The sequence below is a fragment of the Pinus tabuliformis genome, chromosome 2_1, assembly GCF_031772625.1.
Source record: "Pinus tabuliformis cultivar Carrire ecotype Pingquan chromosome 2_1, CPIR1, whole genome shotgun sequence".
NCBI classification, from domain to species: domain Eukaryota; kingdom Viridiplantae; phylum Streptophyta; class Pinopsida; order Pinales; family Pinaceae; genus Pinus; species Pinus tabuliformis.
In genome coordinates, this window is record NC_142299.1 from 303,278,312 (window position 1) to 303,299,181 (window position 20,870).

At 40.4% G+C, this 20,870-nt stretch overlaps 1 protein-coding gene across 1 annotated transcript in view; it reads left to right on the forward strand.

The window, feature by feature from the left end:
- Positions 1–20,870, forward strand: part of LOC149200015 (mitochondrial thiamine diphosphate carrier 2-like) — a 95,289-nt gene that overhangs the window by 24,403 nt on the left and 50,016 nt on the right. Inside the window, exon 3 of the mRNA XM_089402572.1 lies at positions 7,343–7,454. Coding sequence (XP_089258698.1) covers positions 7,343–7,454 — 112 coding nt within the window. The remainder of the gene's footprint in view (positions 1–7,342; positions 7,455–20,870) is intronic.

Consider the following 20,870-nt stretch of genomic DNA (forward strand, 5'->3'; position numbering starts at 1 on the left):
CATAGTGGGTACAACTCCTACCACTAGTCCCAGACCAGTATCATCCTCCACTGACTCAAAGTCAGTCTCAGAGTGTGTTCCACTGTTCCCAGACCAGTCCTCAACCGACCTGAAGTCAGTGTCATAGTGGGTACAACTCCTACCACTGGTCCCAGACCAATATCATCCTCCACTGACTCAAAGTCAGTCTCAGAGTGTGTACCACTGGTCCCAGACCAGTCCTCAGTCGACCCGAAGTCAGTGTCATAGTGGGTACAACTCCTACCACTAGTCCCATACCAGTGTCATTGATCCCAGATCAATGAAGGTCATCGTAGCATAGGGAGTACGGTAGATACAGCGATGCGTCCATCGGTACTACTATGGTTCCTATCCTCATTTCCCTGCTCATTGATAAGATGAGAGGTACTTCCCATGAGTCCCAGACTGTATGGGTAGGATGCCTCGATAGGAGAACTAATCAATCCTGTCCTCACAAGAGAACTAATCGTCTTGCTACACAATCGTCACGGAGAACACATCATCCAGACCTCACAGGAGAACTAATCAGCCCGCTACACAATTGTCATGGAGAACACATCATCCAGACCTCACAGGGGAACTAATCATCCTGCTACACAATCGTCATGGAGAACACATCATCCAGACCTCACAGGAGAGCTAATCATCTTGTTACATAATCGTCATGGAGAACACATCATCCAAACCTCATAGGAAAACTAATCATCCCGCTACATAGTCGCCACGGGGTGTCACAGGGAAAGTTTTGATTCTTTTACCCTGTACACGTACACCACCAGGGGATGGTGAGTCACCTTGTGGTCATATGTCGTTCCAAGAAGTACCCTGTGCCCCCCCAGAGCTCCCAGAGCTCAATACATCATACAGGACCCTCATCAGAGGGTTTCTGAACGACACCAAGTCGTTTTCAGAAAGTAAAAAATTTGACCTTTCCTAGGGGCTTCGTAAGAATGTCGACGACCTGTTCATCTGTACCGATATGTTGGAGCCTTATAGCTCCCCGCTGCACCATATCTCGAATATAGTGGTACCTGATATCGATATGCTTGGAGCGATCATGAAATACGAGATTCTCTGATAAACGAATCCCACGCTGCTTATCACACAGGATCACAGTGGTATCCAATGTAAATCCAAACAGCTCACTGAAGAGCTTTCATAACCAAACTGCCTCATAGGAGGCCATGCTAGCAGCAATATACTTTGCCTCGGCAGTGCTCAGAGCTACCGACTTCTGCTTCCTGCTCATCCAGGATATTGAAGCAGATCCCAAGGAGAAACATCACCCGGAAGTGCTCTTACGATCCACCACACTGCCTGCCCAATCAGCATCATTGTATCCAAGTAGTCTCACATCTCCAATAGTGTATCTTGATTCTTAAACCATTTGTAATTGTGCCACGAAGATATCTTAACAGATTCTTGGCACCAATCCAATGTATGTGGTGAGGTTCAACCATATGTTGACTTAATGTGTTGACTGCAAAGCATATATCTGGACGGGAGTTCACTAAGAACATTAATGCTACGACGAGTTGTCGATACTCGGTAACATTTCTTAAGACTGGTCCAGCAGCACTACTGCTCAACTTCTTAAATTCAAGCTCCATCGGGGTAGTTACAGGCTTGCAATCCACCATACCGAATCTTTCCAATATCTTCACCACATATTTTCCTTGAGATAGGAAAATTTCCCTTGGCTTCTACCAGGCTTCAAGTCCTAGGAAATAGTGCATCATTCCTAGGTCCTTCATTTCAAATTTAGAAGCCAACTCCCTCTTACATTTGTGAATGAGAGGGTTTGCACTTGTTAGAAAGAGGTCATCAACATACAACACCAGTATGAGAGGTTTGTCATCCTCAAACTTAAAGGTTGGGATCGACTTCACTCCTAGTGAATCGCAGCTTCATCAAGTAGCTATCGACCCTCTCATACTAGGCTCGGGGTGCTTGCTTCAGCCCATAGAGGGCCTTCTTCAACTTGCACACATGAGATTTTTGATCATAAATCTCAAATCCTTCGGGTTGCTCCACGTAGACCTCTTCTTTGATCGAACCATGCAAGAACGCGGTCTTAACATCCATCTGATGTAGTTTCCATCCTTGTGAAGCCGCAAGGGCTATGATCGAGTGGATGGTGGTATATCTGGCAACAGGTGCAAATATCTTGTCATACTCTTTTTCTTTCGGTTCCCTAGTGTCAGCTTTTGAGAGCTCCTCACTGTAGGAAGATTGTTCACCTTGCTGAGAGCCATATCTTCGTAAAAAATGACATCATGACTAATCACGACTTCGCTTTGACCGACTACATAGATTTTATAGCCCTTACTATTTTCACCATAGCCCACGAAAATTCCTTTCTTTCCAGATGCACCCAATTTATTCCTTTTCTCTTTCAGCACATGAAAATATACAGGGCTTCCAAAAATTCTAAAATGAGATATGTCAGGGTTCTTACCAGTGAACATTTCAACAGGAGTCTTGGAACCCAATGCTTGATGAGGGCATTGGTTTTGTACATATATGGCAGTGTTTGCAGCTTCGACCCATAGAAACTTCGGAAGTCTTTGATCATGGAGCATGGCACAGACAGCTTCCACAATCGTACGGTTCTTCCTTTCCACCACATCATTCTGTTTAGGAGTATATGGTGTAGTAGTCTCCCTCTTGATGCCAACCTCTTTACAAAAGTCATGAAACTCGTTAGATTTCATATTCAGTCCCATTATCAGTCCTTAAGATCTTGATCTTCTTTTCGGTTTGATTCTCGATCAAGGCTTTGAAGTGTCGAAACCAAGAGAACACTTAATCCTTCTTTTTCAAGAAGTATATCCAAGTCTTATGAGAATAGTCATCTGTAAAAGTAAGGATATGAATATCCTCCCAAGGAGTTCACATGCATCATACCAGATATGTCTGAGTGAACTAACTGTAATATATCGGAGGTCTTGCTTTGGCTTGAGGGGATGGTCCCCTTTTGAGCTTTCCTTCGACACATCCCGGACATACACCTTCTTTCTCTACTCGGAATTCAGGCATACTTGTTACCCTTTGTCTTACATCGGGTAGAGCTTTATAATGAAGGTGGGCAAACCTTTGATGCCAAAGTTCGGATTGAAGAAACGTGTCACAAGACATGACACCTAGCAGACTTCCACCAACTTGATATAATGAATCAACTCAAAACCCAAGAGTAAGGGCATCTTTAACATTATTTTTCCATACACGTACCTTACCATTGTTGAAGGTCACCTAGTAGTCTTTGTCTTCCATTGCCGATATGGACACTAGGTTCTTTTTGAGGTCAGGTACATATAATACATCTTGGAATTTCTAGCCTTCTTGAATGGAGGCCACCAAGCGCTTGTCGATAGAGTCCCGGATTATCTTCTTTGTTTTGACTTACCGGTTTTCCATTTGTTCTTGGCAGCAGCAGGTGCATTTGATGGAGGTTCAACAATATTGCCTCTCACATGGTCCAACACTCCTTGATCTTATAAGGTTAAATCGAGAGACATCTTCCATCCGTGATAGTCAGACTTTTCACGGAGCTTGTCTTCGACAGGGAAGAGTGTTGAGGACCCCATAGTTCTTTTAGGATAGCCTTGCCAATCTTCTCTTTGATGATTGCTCGTGCTCTTGCTCGGGCTTTGTCTTCACCTCAACTTTGATACCATGTTAAGTTATGGTATGTTCTATGCTTAGAGTGGTTTACTCATCTTTCTTATTATTATCCACTGATTAGCAATCACATGTATAGTAAGTAAAGTGCAGATAGAACATTAAATGATCGACATAAAACAAGCCAAGACAAGAGACAGAAGATGTGGCGGCTAGCCAGGGACAAACCCCAATATGGGGAAACCCTTTGATCAAATCTTCTCTTATCTTCAATAATTTAGCAGAGAGAAATAGTACAAAAGTATGATTTATATCAGCAGCAACAAACCCTAGATCAACGACATCAGCATCAACAGCATTAGTATCATCGGCATCATCGACATCACCAGCATCATCGACATAACCGACATCATCGGCATCACCTAGATTTCCAAGGAGAGTCAGCTTCACCTACTACGCAGTTCTGAGAGAGAGTCTGATGGTCAACACTGGTCAAACTTCCGATTTGCAGTTGCAGCCCTAAATTCTGCGTCCTTCCTTCTACACGTGTGAGATAAGAGTCCCTTTCTGCACAGTAGGAGAAGAGCCTCTTTTTGCGCAGGAGAGAGAGAGAGATGTGTTGAGATGTGTGTGTGAAAATGAGGAAAAGACCTCCTGTGTTTATATACAAATGTTGATGATTGAATAGATGCGACTGTTGGGCTTCTGAGCCTACATGAGTTGCTGGTCGGCTTGATAATTATTCCATAATCAAAATAAATTCATATCTCCATAAATACTTATCGGAATTGGATGATCTTTAGATCAATCCTACACCTCTCGACGAGAGGATTCTAATAAAAATATTATCAGCCATTAATAAGATGACCCACATGGAGTTTGGCCCTAGTTGCTAATTTCAACAAGGGGCCAATCCCCATGACCAATGACCACCATCCCGAATAATGGAGATAAAATAAGGGGAAAGACGAAAAGTGGTAAGTATGGAATACCATGGCCCCTAGTGGTGTAGTTAGATTTGCGATCACCTTGATATGAAGACTTTGTGCAAATTTGATGTTTGAGGTTCAAGTCCATTGATTTACTGTGTGGACCATGTGTGGGAAGCATATGGGTTCACCTAGAGGTTATAGTGGTAACGGTTGGAATCAACACCATGTCACGTGAGTATGAGCCCGACCCGGTTGTTGATCCTTCTAGATAAAAAAAGAAAAAGAAAAAGTATGTAAAATTTAAAACCATAGACATGCTACTTCATTCAAAGCCTCCCCAATACTATCCTTCCTAAAACCCTAAGGTCTTAGAGGAGGTCCTACTGGATTAGAGTCAAAGACTAACGTCCAAGGTGAAGTAAGGGGATAAGAATATAGTCAAAGATTGCTCAATTATTTGGAACACCCCTTGATTCTTATTAGTATGCCCAAAAGCATTCAGTATAAGCACATGATACAAAATGGTTAAAATACATGTTGATGGATGACCCACCTTCCTTCAAGAAGGAATGCTAGATGGGAGAAAGAAATCTGACCGGAGCAATAGGTGGAGGTTCTATGGCATCATGTGATGTGATAATCAATAGGGTTGCTGGCTGGCTGGCTGTCCAAGGAGGAGAAGAATTTCTCCTATGGGTTACCCACTTTTTTGTGGGTAACAGGGACTAAAGATATCCGGCATGACCGACCATCAAAAGGCCTAGGACACCATATACATACTCATCCACATGGTCTACAAGGCTTTGGGACTTGCACCTCATTGGTCTTAACAATGGTGTTGTCATGAAAAATATAGGGTACCTCCTGGGAGGTAACAGGCTACATCAACAATATTCAATATAATTGATAGCCACATTTGATGAATCCCGTGTAGGAGAGGAACATGCTTTCCAGGATTTGAACTTGGGCCATTGTCACAATAACTACTCCAAGTTGCCGCTAGATCATTGCTTGATGGACCTTTAAACGTGAACCATGGGGGTGGGCTTTGATCCACATATGCGTGCATGGATTACAAGATCATTTAATATAATCTCTCCGGGTGCAACCACACTTGTGGCTCCAGTGAAAGCCCTTATAGGAATTGAACTTTGCCCAATGGTGAAAAACTCCTTTCATCTTACCATTGGATCAAACGCCTTTTGGCAATATATCTCTCTATACACACATATAAGTATAGACTATTTCCTTAATATCACATGGCTATCATCCCCTGCGTCTCTCATATTTTATGTATATTTATTTGTCCTTCTGGACTATATGGGCTTGTCCTTTTCTAATGAATGCCTATGGCATACCGTGACTACCACAAGGTATGTCACAAAGGAAAATCTGAATTCAACACCAAGAAATAATTTCCTCATTGATTCATTTGGAACTGAGAGGTGTGCTGTCAGAAGATCCTGAGAGTAATGTTGAAGAAACCATGTTTCAACACTATGTATCAATAGAGAAGGGTGTGGAAATGTGGATTGAATTTGTACCAAAGCAGTGAGTTTGAGATTTCTAATGAAAGCAGTTAAGCATGAAAGTTAAACATTTGGTTGCACTAATCCTTTCAAGATTTAAGATCCTTGTAACATTTTTTTGTAAGTCATTTGAGGCTGTTCAATAATGATATACATGGTGGCCTTTGGAAAAAATTTCTTGATTATTTTTGAGAAGTCTCTACGGTTGCATATTCCTGTATATATGATTTCCTAATTAGTAGATTATCTCTCTGGAGAGCAATATACACAAAATTGCGTCGTTTGCTTTGGGTCCAGTCATATTTGTATATCCTTTGAGGACTCTGTATATCATTATAAAAGATTGAGATGGGGTCCTAGAAGAAAACAGTTTCCGTTTTAGTTGTAGAGATTACATTGAACTGAAATGTAAGAACCTGTTGATAAGTGAATGAACTTGCTGAAACCAACTGCCCTGAAAACGAAAAATAAGTGAATCAATTGTCCTTTTTTGCAGGACAACTGTGGTAGAGTGTTAACAAGTAATTTCCTAGCTTCGACAGATAGGTGTTTCGAAAACCGTCAGACTAAGCACTTCTTTTTTAAACCTTTGATCATTGGGAACTGCAACCTTTCAAAACAAATATTTTTCGACGAGTATTTCACTGTTGAGATTTCATCTATGGTTAAAGTTTTCACACATTCAATAGGGAACCCCTTTTAATCTAATTTACATATTTCATCTTCATTCTCAAGAAACTAAAAGTCTGTATTTTACTTTATGTGTTTTCAATTAATCTATTTTAAATTTTTATATATTTCATTTTCTATCTCAAGAATGGAAAATATTGTAGTTCTAATTCCATCTCTTTCAGATATGAAGAGTTTGGATAGCTTATAAGGTCAATAAAACTGAATAATCTCGTTACCTATTCTTACTCACAGGTTTGACGTTCAAAGCTAATGTCAAGTTGAACATTTTTTCCTACAAACTTGTCATGCGTGAATTGTCTGGCTTAGATAAAAGTTAAAACACAAATATAGCTATCTATGGCTTGCTTAAAATTTAAAAAAGTTTGTAGGTCTATAGTATATAAAACTTTGCATCTGCATTTGGATGTCCTTAATTCCTGGTGTAATCTGGTGCATGCATTATTCAACAAACAATTTATTGTTCCTATTCCTGCTTTATGTATTTCTGCTAACTTTGAGGCTATAAGCACTATTCTTTTGTAACTACTTCTGTTATCAATGAAATAGGGGTTATGGAGGGGGAATGTTCCAGCACTTCTCATGGTGATGCCCTATACAGCAATACAGTTTGCTGTTCTACATAAGTTTAAGTCATTTGTTTCGGGTTCTAGTAAGGCAGGTCTGCATTTATCTAACCCCATGCATGAGTTTTCACAAAGAAAAGAAAGTTCCTGTTTACATAATACTTGGATTATTGGCAAGCATAACCTTGTTCTCTGGAATATCTCATATTGTAGATATCAGTATTTTAGTACCCTGGTTTGAATTTGGTTAGTTTGTTTTCTTCACCTCTGCAGGTTCTGAATATATTATTGGAAAGTTTTGTAAACAATTGCTTCTTAGATTCTCATTGAAATTGCTTCAACATATGGTTCAAGAAAGTATTTTGTTTAGCCTTGGCTAATAGGACCTTAATTCCGCTTCATGGTGGTTTAGTTTTTCTTTCTAAAGGGGTTTGAAGCAAGTTTGGATACTGCTTTCCCAGTATTGAAAAGATTGGGAGTTATACATATTACAGATGTTATAAAGTTGAGCTGTGAATCCAAGGTTTGCGATAAGATGGTAAATTATGGACACTCTAGTTGTTTTAACTTTCTTTACAAAGAAATATTCTGTTGTCATCCTATGTTTTATTACTATCAACAATGAGAGACTCAGGGAATGTCTTTCAATCTCGGGAAAAGGGATTCCCTCAAGATTAATCAAAAGCCTTCCTGTTTTCCACAAAACATTGTAAAACTTTAGATGATCATTATTTAACCTTAATAATAGCCCAAAGGATAAATATGTGGTTCATCATATCACAAAATCTAGCAGGCCTAGTGCAAACCTCACTAGGAAACCTAGATCTTATGGCAACATTGAGATTAGCCATTGCTTTCACCTGAGTGGCCTCCCTCCTGCTGTTTAGTGGTGGATGTTATCCCCCACAAGGGAGGCTTCCCTAACAAGGTTGGAGGGTGTCAAAGATCTAATGGTTATGGAGAAAGGTGCTAGCAAGGCCTTGATGACTCTGACAAGAGTTAAAAGTAATCAAGTACACATTTCCACCAACCCCAATGGACTAGAAGAGGGCTGTTATAAACTAGGGTTTTTATAATGCGTAGGTTTACAACATGCAATATAGCATATAACAACTAAGAAGTAGCCTAAGGTATATATTCAACAAAAGATCAAATGCTATCAAGGGGTAATCAAGGGATAAGGAAACTTTAAGGTTTTTAATGGTTTTATAGGCATAAAACAATAATAAAAGTCTAGACATCAACCCTACTTTTAGGCATAAAAATGCAATTAATGCTAGATTTTTCCTTGTTAATTTATTAAATGCAATCTCTATCAATAATAATGACATATAGATGCAAATTAAAGCAAAACCATAACCCTAGTTATCAGGAAAGAAAATAAGTAAGAATTTAAGTGATCACCATGACTAGAGTAGTGCCTTTACTCAATTGGGCAATGGAGTCAATTAGGGCAAAGCCAATGATAGGGGGCCTGTTGGAGTTAATGCTTACATTCCATATTTAAGAAGTTGGTTTGTGATGGTTGAGAAATTCTCTCAACCTCTCTATCTAATTTGGGAATAAGTTGGATCTCAGAAACTCTATTTAATAGAGTAATTTGAATGTAAATCTGTGTGTGTGAGTGTCTTTGCACATACACCATTTGTGCATAATATATGATTGAGTTTCAGTAATTGTGTTGTTTTAGCCATTTTTATCATGGTATCAGAGCTAGATCTGAACCTGTGTTGTTTCAAATTAACCTGAGCCATGTTCTGCTCATAGAAATTCTTAATTCAGTCTGTGGTGTTTCTCTGTTATGGGTTTGACGGCATGAAGGAATTGGTGTTCGGCCAAATCTCGTCTATGTATTGGAGACTGATGAGAGATTCGCAGACAGGTTTATCGTTGTGGATGAGGACGGGTACTTTCTTATGAATCATATTCATTTGCAGAGGCGAAATTCTTTTCCTGGCATTCATATCTCACATTTTTTTCTCTTTCCAGAGATACAAGAGGATCCACGCTCTTTAGACCCTCTTTAGTGGATCTGGGAATCAGATCTGACAAAGGACCTCCTGCATTTGGAGTTCCAGCCTTTTTTTTAAGTTCAATCAGAGTTCGATGGAGTTACTGTAATAACAGTCGATTACCCACCTGTGAATGCGATAAGCACTGAAGTTCAAAATGCTTTGTTTAGAACTTTCAGCTGCATTCAGATCAGGGCGTTAAAGCTATCATGTTGAAAGGAGCAAATGGAAAATTCTGTGGTGGAGGAGACATTACGGGATTTCAAAATATTCAAGAAAAAGGGTCTAATGGTGAAGAATTAGTTGTATCTGGATTTACCCTTATGAACGATGTGATTGAAGGAGGTTCAAACCCTGTTGTTGCGGCAATTGAAGGTTTTGCACTTGGCGGTGGCATCTTGAGTCTGTGGCGATGGCCTGCATATCAAAGGCAGTAGGGCCTACATTGATATCTTCAGAAACATTTTGTTGGGATGCAATTATCTTTTTTTTTAGAATCAACCTGCAGTAGTATGCTTGGATGAGTATTTGCATGGATCAAGTAGTAGTAAGGCTCAATATGGATGGTTGTCCAGATAGTATGGCAGTTGCGGATCTAGGGAAGGATCCCTCATTAGTGGTAGACGTGGAAGTGGTTTCCTAATGAGGTTATGCGACAGATTGGGATGCTGTCCAGTAATTGACTTCGGGAGGTCCTTGATTCGGGAGTTGAGGAAGGGAACTCGGGAATCCAACTTGCCAACTACACCTTTCCGAGGGTTATGAGGCAACTTGATGGAGCACCTACTGATAAGCTTGATTATTTTGTTATTTTGATGTAATGTAATCATTAAGGGGGGATGTTGGAGTTAATGCTTACATTCCATATTTAAGAAGTTGGTTTGTGATGGTTGAGAAATTCTCTCAACCTCTCTATCTAATTTGGGAATAAGTTGGATCTCAGAAACTCTATTTAATAGAGTAATCTGAATGTAAATCTGTGTGTGTGAGTGTCTTTGCACATACACCATTTGTGCATAATATATGATTTGAGTTTCAGTAATTGTGTTGTTTTAGCCATTTTTATCAGGGCCTTGGATGAAGATGGTGGAAGATCAAATTTTTTCGCTTATAACCCTGGCGACTTCTTTATGTGGGGGATTTAAGGTCAAACGATGCATTCCCCAAGTTCCTTTGATGGGTCCTTGAAAGGCAAATTTTCCATAATGATAAAGAATCAAGATTTTAAGAATGATATTGCACTTTTTAATATGGAATATAGAAACTCTAATTTTAGAAAAATAACATGCAAAATGGAAGAAAATGACAGCAAACTGTTAAATTTAGGTATGTTCTATGCGTGAGAGCAATTTACTTCAATTTTCTTGTTAGGCCAATATCAATGTCCAATTTAGCAATCACATCAACATGATAGTAAAATGTAGATAGCACATAACCATAAACAATAGAAGACAAGCTAAGAAAAGAGGACACAAGATGTGGCACCAGCCAGGGACAAACCCCAATGTGGGGAAATCCTTGATCAAATCTTCTTATATTCTTCAATAGTTCAGCAGAGAGAGAGATAGTACAAATATAAAAAACTGATATTTTATGATAGCAATAACAAAACCTAACCAGCAAAGTCAACACTGGTCAAACAGGTCAGATTTAACCTCTAATCAAGTTCAGTCAAAGCTTAGTGAATTCTCAACCTCCAACAGTAAGCTCAATGCATCCAAAAACTACACTGTTGGTTCTGCTCCTAAGAAAATCCTTCAACTCCTCGGAAGATCCTTCGCATGGCAACAACAGGCTACTACAATCACGATCCAAATCTGGTCAACACTTTGATCCAACATTCCTCCACAAAATGCTGTTGACCTCCATTGATGGCTTGCTGCCCCTGCAATTTATTTTAGGGCACAATATGCAGCCCTTAACCATCCACACTGTCAACAAACTAAGCCTTCCTAGAGCTGCAATCCACCTAGGAGAGTCTCCCCTTATGCCACGTTGCCTCCTGCAAGCATTGTTCACCTTAACGCTGCCTTGGAAAAACCTTAGCTGCTTGCTATGGCTGGCAGCCTAGCAAAGCAGCTAGTTGTAGCTGCGGTCTCCTCCGACAGGCCCAAACAAGTCCTTAACCCATGCCTAGAAACAACCTCTATCACTACACTGTCACCTACAACAACTCATGCTTCTTTCACACTGTCAACATGCTTCTTCTTGTTGCGTTAAGGCTCCTTTTGCTGCGGGTTAAGGTCTCTCCTTAGCTGCGTATTAGGGCTCCTTAGATCTGTGGCTAGGTCTTCTTTTGCTGCGGCTAAGGGTCTCTCCTTAGCTGCGTATTAGGGCTTGCTCTTTGCTGCGGATTAAGCTTCCTTTGATTGCGGCTATATCTCCCTTCAACTGTGGTTAGATTTCTTCTTATGATTGCGGCTAGGGCTCTCCCTTCAACTGGGGCTAGATATCTTCCTTTCCACTGCATCCTCCTTGTGAGAGGACAAACCCAAATGAGTGGAGAGAGAGAGATCATGAGTGATGTGTGTCTCAAATGACTTGAGGTCTCATGTATTTAAATGCAACGTTGAGGTTGAGTTGGGGGTAATTTGCTTGCTGACCGACCTTGACAAATTGTCAAATAATATAAATAAATTCATATCTCCATAAATATATGTCGGAATCGGATGATCTTTAGATCAATCCTACACCTCTTGAAGAGAGGAATCCAAGAAAAATATCAGATGCCTTAAATAAGGTGACCCACATGGAGTTTGGCCCTAGTTGCCAATTTAAACACTCCCTTTCAACTAGGGAGAACTCCATCTGCTAATCCATCTATCATATAGTACTATCTCTGCCATCAATGCACTTCTCTGCTTTGCTGAACTATGAAGGAGAAGAAGTGATCGAGAATGTATCATACCATTCTACACTGACCTGAAGTCAGTCCCATATAAAGAGAGTGTCTCATACCACTCTTACTGATCTGAAATCAGTTCCAAATAAAGAGAGTGTTTCATACCACTCTTACTGACCCGAAATCAGTGCCAATCTAAGTCACATGACACGAGCACGAGACACGGAGGACACGTAAATACGAGTATTCAATACGAAACACAGCGACCTGGAAACATGACATGGGGGACACGTTTTATATATATTTAGTAATATATATATATATATATATATATATATATATATATATACCGAAATATAGTTTTTTATCCATATTAAATTGCAGGTTGCAGCTTATCTAATCAAATTAAATATAATTACTTCTCAAAGTTCATAGTTCACTTTAAAAAAATAAATAGAATCAAAATTTACAACTTACAAGCACATAAGAAACTAAGTAGTAAGTACTTACTACTAATTATAAATTTAGAACTTAGACTGTGTCCTTTCTTACTTTGACAAATGCAAGGATTTAGGACTTCAGCCTGACAGTGTTATTGCCAACTTAGTGCACGCTGATTTAAATCACAGTTAAGCATTTGATTGCTCTTCCAACATAATATGGGGTAGACCAGCCATCCTTGAAGTTGAAAGGTTTCAACATGCCAAATGAATATGAATGAAAACTCTAGTATTGTCTAAAACACCAAAAGGTCAAGACTCAACTACATCCCTAACTCCCTCCACAGAATAAAAGGTATAACTGTATAACAGTATAAGTTGTGGGCCATATGGTATATGCCCAAAATCAACATCACCTACTCTTCAGCTAATGCAGTATCCAAATGATGTTAAATATGTCAAAGGGTTTGCTCACAATTTAGAGACAAAATAACGCTGAATCAAAGGGCTGTCTGAATGTCATAGTAAGTTATCCAGAAACACCAAATTATATGTATCAAATGCGTTGACAATGGACATGAATTCATAACCATACATTCGATCAAGATTCAAAGTCAAAAGATATCTTGCTCCCAATGAGTGTGACTCTGTCTGTGGCAGATTAGTTACTTAGAATAACCCCCATATCTTATTCATGAAAGAGTATCATAACCCTGCATATTTTCATAATGTACTCAGGACAACCAATCGTTATGGTTTATTGATTATGATTCACCTACATATTCCTTGAAAGAGCATCTCAAAGTCAGAGAAATAACAGAATCTCACCCATGCCATATAGACTCAGATTCCTTTGACTTACCCCAACGATAAGATTGATATGTCTCCACAGGTTTAGGGGTTCTGGTTTACTAGTTTACGGGCCGGTCTTGAACGCTGCAGAGCAATGGGCACGGGCACCAGCCGCACCACAATCTGCTTCAGACTCCAAATTCAGTGCTAACTTCAAACACCTTGCTCCACATGACAGCTCTAGACGACAGCAGGACGAAAATAACCGGGAAAAATCCATCGCGTAGGCTTTAAATTACATTTTTTGCGGGGTACGTATTCAACCTGTCGAAATATGTTAGGGCCACGTTTTCTACCAATGAAATACGCGTTTTCTAAATTCAGGACACGACGAAAACCGGCGAATACGTATTCAATTTTTCAGGACACGTTAAAAACCGTATTCGACACGTATTAGGGCCGTTTTCGTGTCCAGTACGTAAAATACGGGACACGGGACCCTGGAGGACGTGTCCTGTGACTTAGGTGCCAATTGATCCCAGATCAATATCATCCTAGCATAGGGAGTACAGTAGTACACGATGCATCCATCTATAGCATTATGGTCCCTATCCTCGTTTCCCTATTCATTGGCTAGATGAAAGGTACTTTCCATGAGTCCTAGACTACATGGGTAGGATGTCTCAGAAGGAGAAGGATGAACGACTCATCTTGCCTACATGTCACCATGGGGTATCCCAAGGGAGGCTGAACCACTCACCCTGTACATAATAAATCACTAGGGGAAGGCTGAACCACTCACCCTATAATTGTGTCTTAGTAGGAGAAGGATGAACCACTCATCCTGTCGACATAAAAAACCACTAGAGGAAGGCTGAACCACTCACCCTATGGTTGCTCATCGCTCTAAGAAGTACCCCAAGCCCCCGGAGCTCCCAAAGCTCAATATCCATATCATATAGGACCCTTAGGAGAGGGTATCTCCACGACTCCTAGTCGTATAGTGGCTTCGTCAGAATATCAGTGACTTTCTCATCTGTCCCAATGTGTTGGAGCCCTATTGCTCCAGATAAAGTGGTACCTGATGTCTATGTGCTTGGAGCGATCATGAAATACAGGATTATCTGATAATCGGATCCCACTCTGGTTGTCGCAAAGGATCAAGGTGGTATCCAACACATGTCCAAATAGCTCACTGAAGAGCTTCCTCAACTAGACAGCTTCACAAGAGGCCATACTCGCAACTATGTATTCAGCCTCAGCAGTGCTCAAAGCAACCGACTTTTGGTTCCTGCTCATCCAAGATATCAAAGCTGAACATAAAGAGAAACAACACCTAGAAGTGCTCTTGCGATCCATCACACTGCCTGCCCAATCAACAGCCTCACATCTTCGGCAGTGTATCTCAGTCCATGAGTGATTGTGCCCCGAAGATATCTCAGAAGATTCTTGGCACCAATCCAATGTGTGTGATGAGGCTCAACCATATATTGGCTCAACGTGTTAACTGCAAAACATATATCTGGACGAGAGTTCACCAAGAACATCAATGCTCCTATGAGTTGACGATACTCAGAAGCATTACCCAATTCAGGTCCGCCAGCACCCGCATAACTTCTCAAAGTTAAGCTCCATTGGGGTAGTCACAGGCTTGCAGTCCACCATCCCAAATATTTCTAATATCTTCACAACATATTTTCCTTGAGATAGGAAAATTTCTCCTGGCCTTTGCTAGACCTCCAACCCTAGGAATTAGTGTATCAGTCCTAGATCCTTCATCTCAAATTCAGAATCCAACTCCCTCTTATGTTGTAAATGAGAGGGTTTGTACCTATCAGAAAGAGGTCATCCATATAAAGTACTAGTATGAGAGGTTTATCATCCTCAACCTTTAAAGTAAAGGTTTGGATCGGCTTCACATCTAGTGAATCTCAGCTTCATCAGATAGCTATCAATCCTCTCGAACCAAGCCCGGGGTGCTTGCTTCAAACCATAGAAATCTCTATTCAACTTGCATACATGAGGTTCCTGGTCATGAACCTCAAACCCCTCAGGTTGTTCCACATCTGTGCTCTTGCTATTACTTGAGGGGAATGGTCCCCTTGTAACCTTTCCCTCGGTACATCACGGACATATACCTTCATGCTTGTCTTTGAACTCGGGCATCCCTGTCACCATTTGTCTCATATCGGGTAGGGCCTTGTAATGAAGATGGGCAAACCTCCGGTGCCATAGTTTAGATTGTAGAGATGTGTCGCAAGACATGGCCCCCAATGGACTTCCTACAACTTGATACAAAGTGCCAACCCTGAACCCAAGAGTAAAAGCATCTTTAAAATTCCTTTTCCAAACACGTACCTTTCCATCGATGAACGTCACCTTGTAACCTTTGTCTTCCATTGCCGAAATGGACACCAGGTTCTTCTTGAGATCAGGTACATATAGAACTTTTTGTAAATGAATCGTGTTACCTTGATTCAATTGAAGAGTAACATTCCCTACACCCTTTATGGGATAGGTGGCATCGTCTACAAGAATAATCTTCAATTTTGTTTCCTTCTCTATCAGATTAGAGAGAGCTTCCTTGTATCCCGTGAAGTGCCTTGAAGCACCACTATTAATAAGCCAATTCCCCAAAGTGTCTGGAGGAGAGGTAGTGGAGAGGGCTGATATAAGATAATACTCCTTTTGCGTATTGTTAACAACATTTGTTTCTTCATACCTGGAGTTCCTTGCTTTCTTGGAGGGTCGACTATTTCCTTGATGTCCTGCATTCCTTTTTCCTTTGCCATTGTACCTGTTATTCCTTCGACCATTGTTGCTAAAGTTGGCCCTGGAATGATTGTGATCATCATCATGTGATGTTTCCCTTCTATTTGGACACTCCCTTGCATAGTGGCCAAACTTATTGCAAGCAAAGCATCTGCCTTTCCTTCCTCCCTTAGATCCACGCTTTCCATGGAAATGACATTTAGTCCTTGCATTTTTTCTCCTTTTGGCATGAGCGAAGAATGCAGTAGGGTTGCCTTTAGTAAAAGGCATTTCTTGCTCCACCATTTTTGTTTCTTCTTGAATGCATCTTGACATCAATTCTTCAAACCTTGGAATTCGATCATTATTGAGAATAGTGGTTCTAAATATATACCACTCGGGTGGGAGCCCTGCAAGAGTAATGATAGTAAGTTTCCTGTCAGATATGATATATCCAATCGCAAGAAGATCATTCTTAAGAAGTAGGATTGAATATCCTTGTCTTTGCCCTTCTTAATATCCTTCAACGTATTTTTGAGAAATAAAATTTGATTTGCATCACTAACCTTGAGCATGCTTACCAACCTGTCGTAGATCTCCTTGGAGGTGTTCAAACTGAAGATGTAGGCCACCAGATGCTTGTGAATGGAATCTCTGATAATCTTCTTTGCTTTGACTTCAGCCTTGTTGTACTTGCTCTTTGTAGCAACCGATGCATTTGATGGAGGCTCAGGGATTTTACCCTTCACATAATCCAATACTTCTTGTTCTTCCAATGTCAGATCAAGAGACATCTTCCATCCATGATAGTCAGAGTTTTCACGGAGCTTGTCTTCAGCCGGGAAGTGGGATGAGGAACCCATTGAGCTTTTTGGTCCTTGTCCGATTGTCTTCGGTGATTGCTCTTTCACTCTTGCTTGGGCTTTGTCTTCACCTCAACTCTGGTTCCATGTTAAATTTAGGTTTAAGAGCAATTTACTTCAATTTTCTTATTAGCCCAATATCAATGTCTAGTTTAGCAATCACATCAGCATGATAGTAAAATGTAGATAGAACACAAACATAAATAGTAGAAGACAAGCCAAGACACAAGGACACAAGATGTGGCACCAGCCAGGGACAAACCTCAATGTGGGGAAACCCTTGATCAAATCTTCTTATATTCTTCAATAGTTTAGTAGAGAGAGATAGTACAAATATACAAAACTGATATTTTATGACAGCAACAACAAAACCTAACCAACAAAGTCAACGCTGGTCAGACAGGTCAAGTTTGACCTCTAATCAAGCTCGGTCAAATCTCAGTCAACTCGACCTCCAACAGTAAGTTCAATGCATCCAAAAACTACATTGCTGGTTCTGCTCCTAGGAAAATCCTTCAACTCCTTGGAAGATCCTTCACATGGCAACAACAGGCTGCTACAATCATGATCCAATCCGGTCAACACTTTGACCCAACATTCCTCCACTGATTGCTTGTTTCTCCTGCAATTCTGGTTAGGGCACAATATGCAACCCTTAACCATCCATGTTGTCAGCAAACTAAGCCTTTCTAGAGCTGCAGTCCACCTAGGAGAGTCTCCCCTTATGCCACATTGCCTCCTGCAAGCATTGTTCACCTTAACGCTGCCTTGGAACAACCTTAGTTGCTTGCTATGGCTTGTAGCCTAGCAAATTAGCTAGCTGTAGCTGCGGTCTCCTCCAATAGGCCCAAACAAGTCCTTAACCCATGCGTAGAAACAACCTCTATCACTACGCTGTCACCTACAACAACTAATGCTTCTTTCATTCTGTCAACATGTTTCTTCTTGCTGTGTTAGGACTCCTTTTGCTACGGCTTAGGGTCTCTCCTTAGCTGCGTATTAGGGCTCCTTAGATCTGTGGCTAGGTCTTCTTTTGCTGCGGCTTAGGGTCTCTCCTTAGTTACGTATTAGGGCTTGCTCTTTGTTGCGGATTAGGCCTCCTTTGATTGCGGCTAGATCTCCCTTCAACTGCGGTTAGATTTCTTCTTATCACTGTGGCTAGGGCTCTCCCTTCAACTGCGACTAGATATCTTCCTTTCCACTATGTCCTCCTCGTTAGAGGACAAACCCAAACGAGTGGAGAGAGAGAGATCATGGGTGATGTGTGTCTCAAATGACTTGAGGTATCCTCTATTTAAATGCATGGGTGATGTGTGTCTCAAATGACTTGAGGTATCCTCTATTTAAATGCAACTTGAGGTTGAGCTGGGGGTACTTTGCTTGTTGGCCGACCTTGACAAATTGTCAAATAATATAAATAAATTCATATCTCCATAAATACACGTTGGAATCAGATGATCTTTAGATCAATCCTACACCTCTTGAAGAGAGGAATCCAAGAAAAATATCAGCTGCCATAAATAAGGTGACCCACATGGAGTTTGGCCCTAGTTGCCAATTTTAACACAAACTTACACTATTCCGTCAAGCATCACTTCATCAATCCCCAAAAAAGTCACTCCATGCAAAACTCTCCCCTCCAAGGCAATTCACTCCACTAAATGCCTATTATGTCCAAGAGAAAAGAACAAGAGAACTAATGCACGCTCCTTTGTGTGGAGAATGCAATAGGGAGGCTTTTAATTCAAATTCTCGTTAGTCTTAGTAATTGCTTGTGAACTTTATTTATCTTCTTGTGTTTCTTTATTATATCCTTTCATCAAACAATTATCAAGTGCATAGATAGTAAAGAAAATGGACACAAGATATATAGGCTCCAAGCCAGGGCAAAACCCCTCCAAGGGGAAAACCCATAAAATCTCTTCTCTTCTTCTAAAATATGCTTCAAATGAGAAAACTAAGACCCAAACCCTAGACCAAGTCCTCCTCTAAGCACCAAGTCAGCTTTCCAAGAAGCCCTTCCAATTAGGTCAGAGATCAACCAAGACAACCACTGTCAATCCTGCTTCAACCAACTTCCTACTTCAATTTCGGCCCCCAACTTCGATCTTGTAGTCTTTACAGAAACCCTAATTCTAGCATGTGTTACTTTTCCAAGAAGACTTCCTTCAGATAAGGCAAGGTCTCCAAAGTCAAACCATAGTATTTGGCCTTCCAACGACTTGGATCTGGAACTCTACTCCTGCAATCTAGCCCTGCAATTTTCATCCTTCCTTAAAGCTGCAAAAACCATAACCTTTGCATGTGTGAGAGAGAAAGACCCAAAAAACAAACCTTCTTCCTTCTTCTTGAGTTTTTCTTGCCTTCTACACCTTCACACTTGCTTCATTGATGCTGCCAACTTTAGTTCGAACTTCTTGATAAGAGAGATCAAATTGATGATGAAATGAGGTTGAAGTTGCCTGTATTTATAGTCTTTCCATGAGGTCAAATTCCCTTCTTTAGGCCAACTTGTAGCTGCCAGGGCCAACTTATGCTTGGAGGTTTCTAGTACTTTCTAGACTCAAAATCAATATCTTTTACATGTTACAACTTGCTTGAAAGGGTCTTATATAAATGATAAAGGCTCTTTTGACTCAAAAAAATATATTCTTTTGACAGGACATGCTTTACCTAGATGACCATCAAAATGGAGCATGAAACCCATGCTCAAAATTGATATTTTTCTTTCTTCTTTTTCTTGTAACATAAAATATATATAATGATTTGAGTACATTGACAATTATGAAGACTGAAACTAGTTACATTTTCCAACACTCCCTATTAACTAGGGAGGTATTCATAATTGTACACCTGGTACAAGGTTATTCTCAAACTAAAGAGTTCTCATAAGAAGAATCGGATTGGTAAGCCATCTTTAAGCGTCAACATCTTCACCAACATTATCATCATAGTAATGCCATGACACACTCTTTCTTATGCAAGAACATAATGCTGGGAGGCCTTACATGGGATACCTCACTAACTCTACAAGGCACATACCCCATCCAGATGTTCATTAGGTATGTCCTTTTAGGACTATTCTTATCTTGGATTCCCAATCATCAAAGGATATCGGTCCTCTTCAACCACTCTTGTCTTGGATACCTATCCAATCCTCAAAGAGTGTCAGTTCATTTCCTATCTTGGATTTTATATCCTCAAGGAAATCACAGGTGCTTATCCAATCCTCCATCCACGATCCTCTCTCCAAGGCCTTCACTTAGACTTACAACTATTAGTCTTGGTCAAGTGCATGACCCATGAAGAAGAGAATACAAATTTGATGTCCATCATCACCCCCTCTCAACTAGAGAGGACATCCCTATTCCCTCCATTCCCTCTTGATTGGGGAATAGATCCTTGCTCCTATTCTAGGAGACTCCTTTACTCCCTTTCAAATATAGAGGAGATTCCTAACTTCCTTCCAATTTGGGAAGTCATCATCACAAACTTTATAGCTTGTCTTCATAAATGTATCAACTATTAGTTCTTCATGGAGATCGCTGCATGGCTTCCTCTTTTCTTCGTATCTCATTATATTGAGCTTTCTTCCTTCCTGGGTATCGTGGAGTCATCTTCTTCCTTCAATCTTGTGATAGGGTTCAGGCCATCAATCTTCAATATCACTTTCCTTTTGTCATCATCATTGAAGGCATTATATTGAGCCTTATCAAACTTCAAGCTAGTCATAGCTCCCTCTTGAACATGAAAGTGATCTTTTGTTAAAATTGGCAACTAGGGCCAAACTCCAAGTGAGTCTTCTTATTTA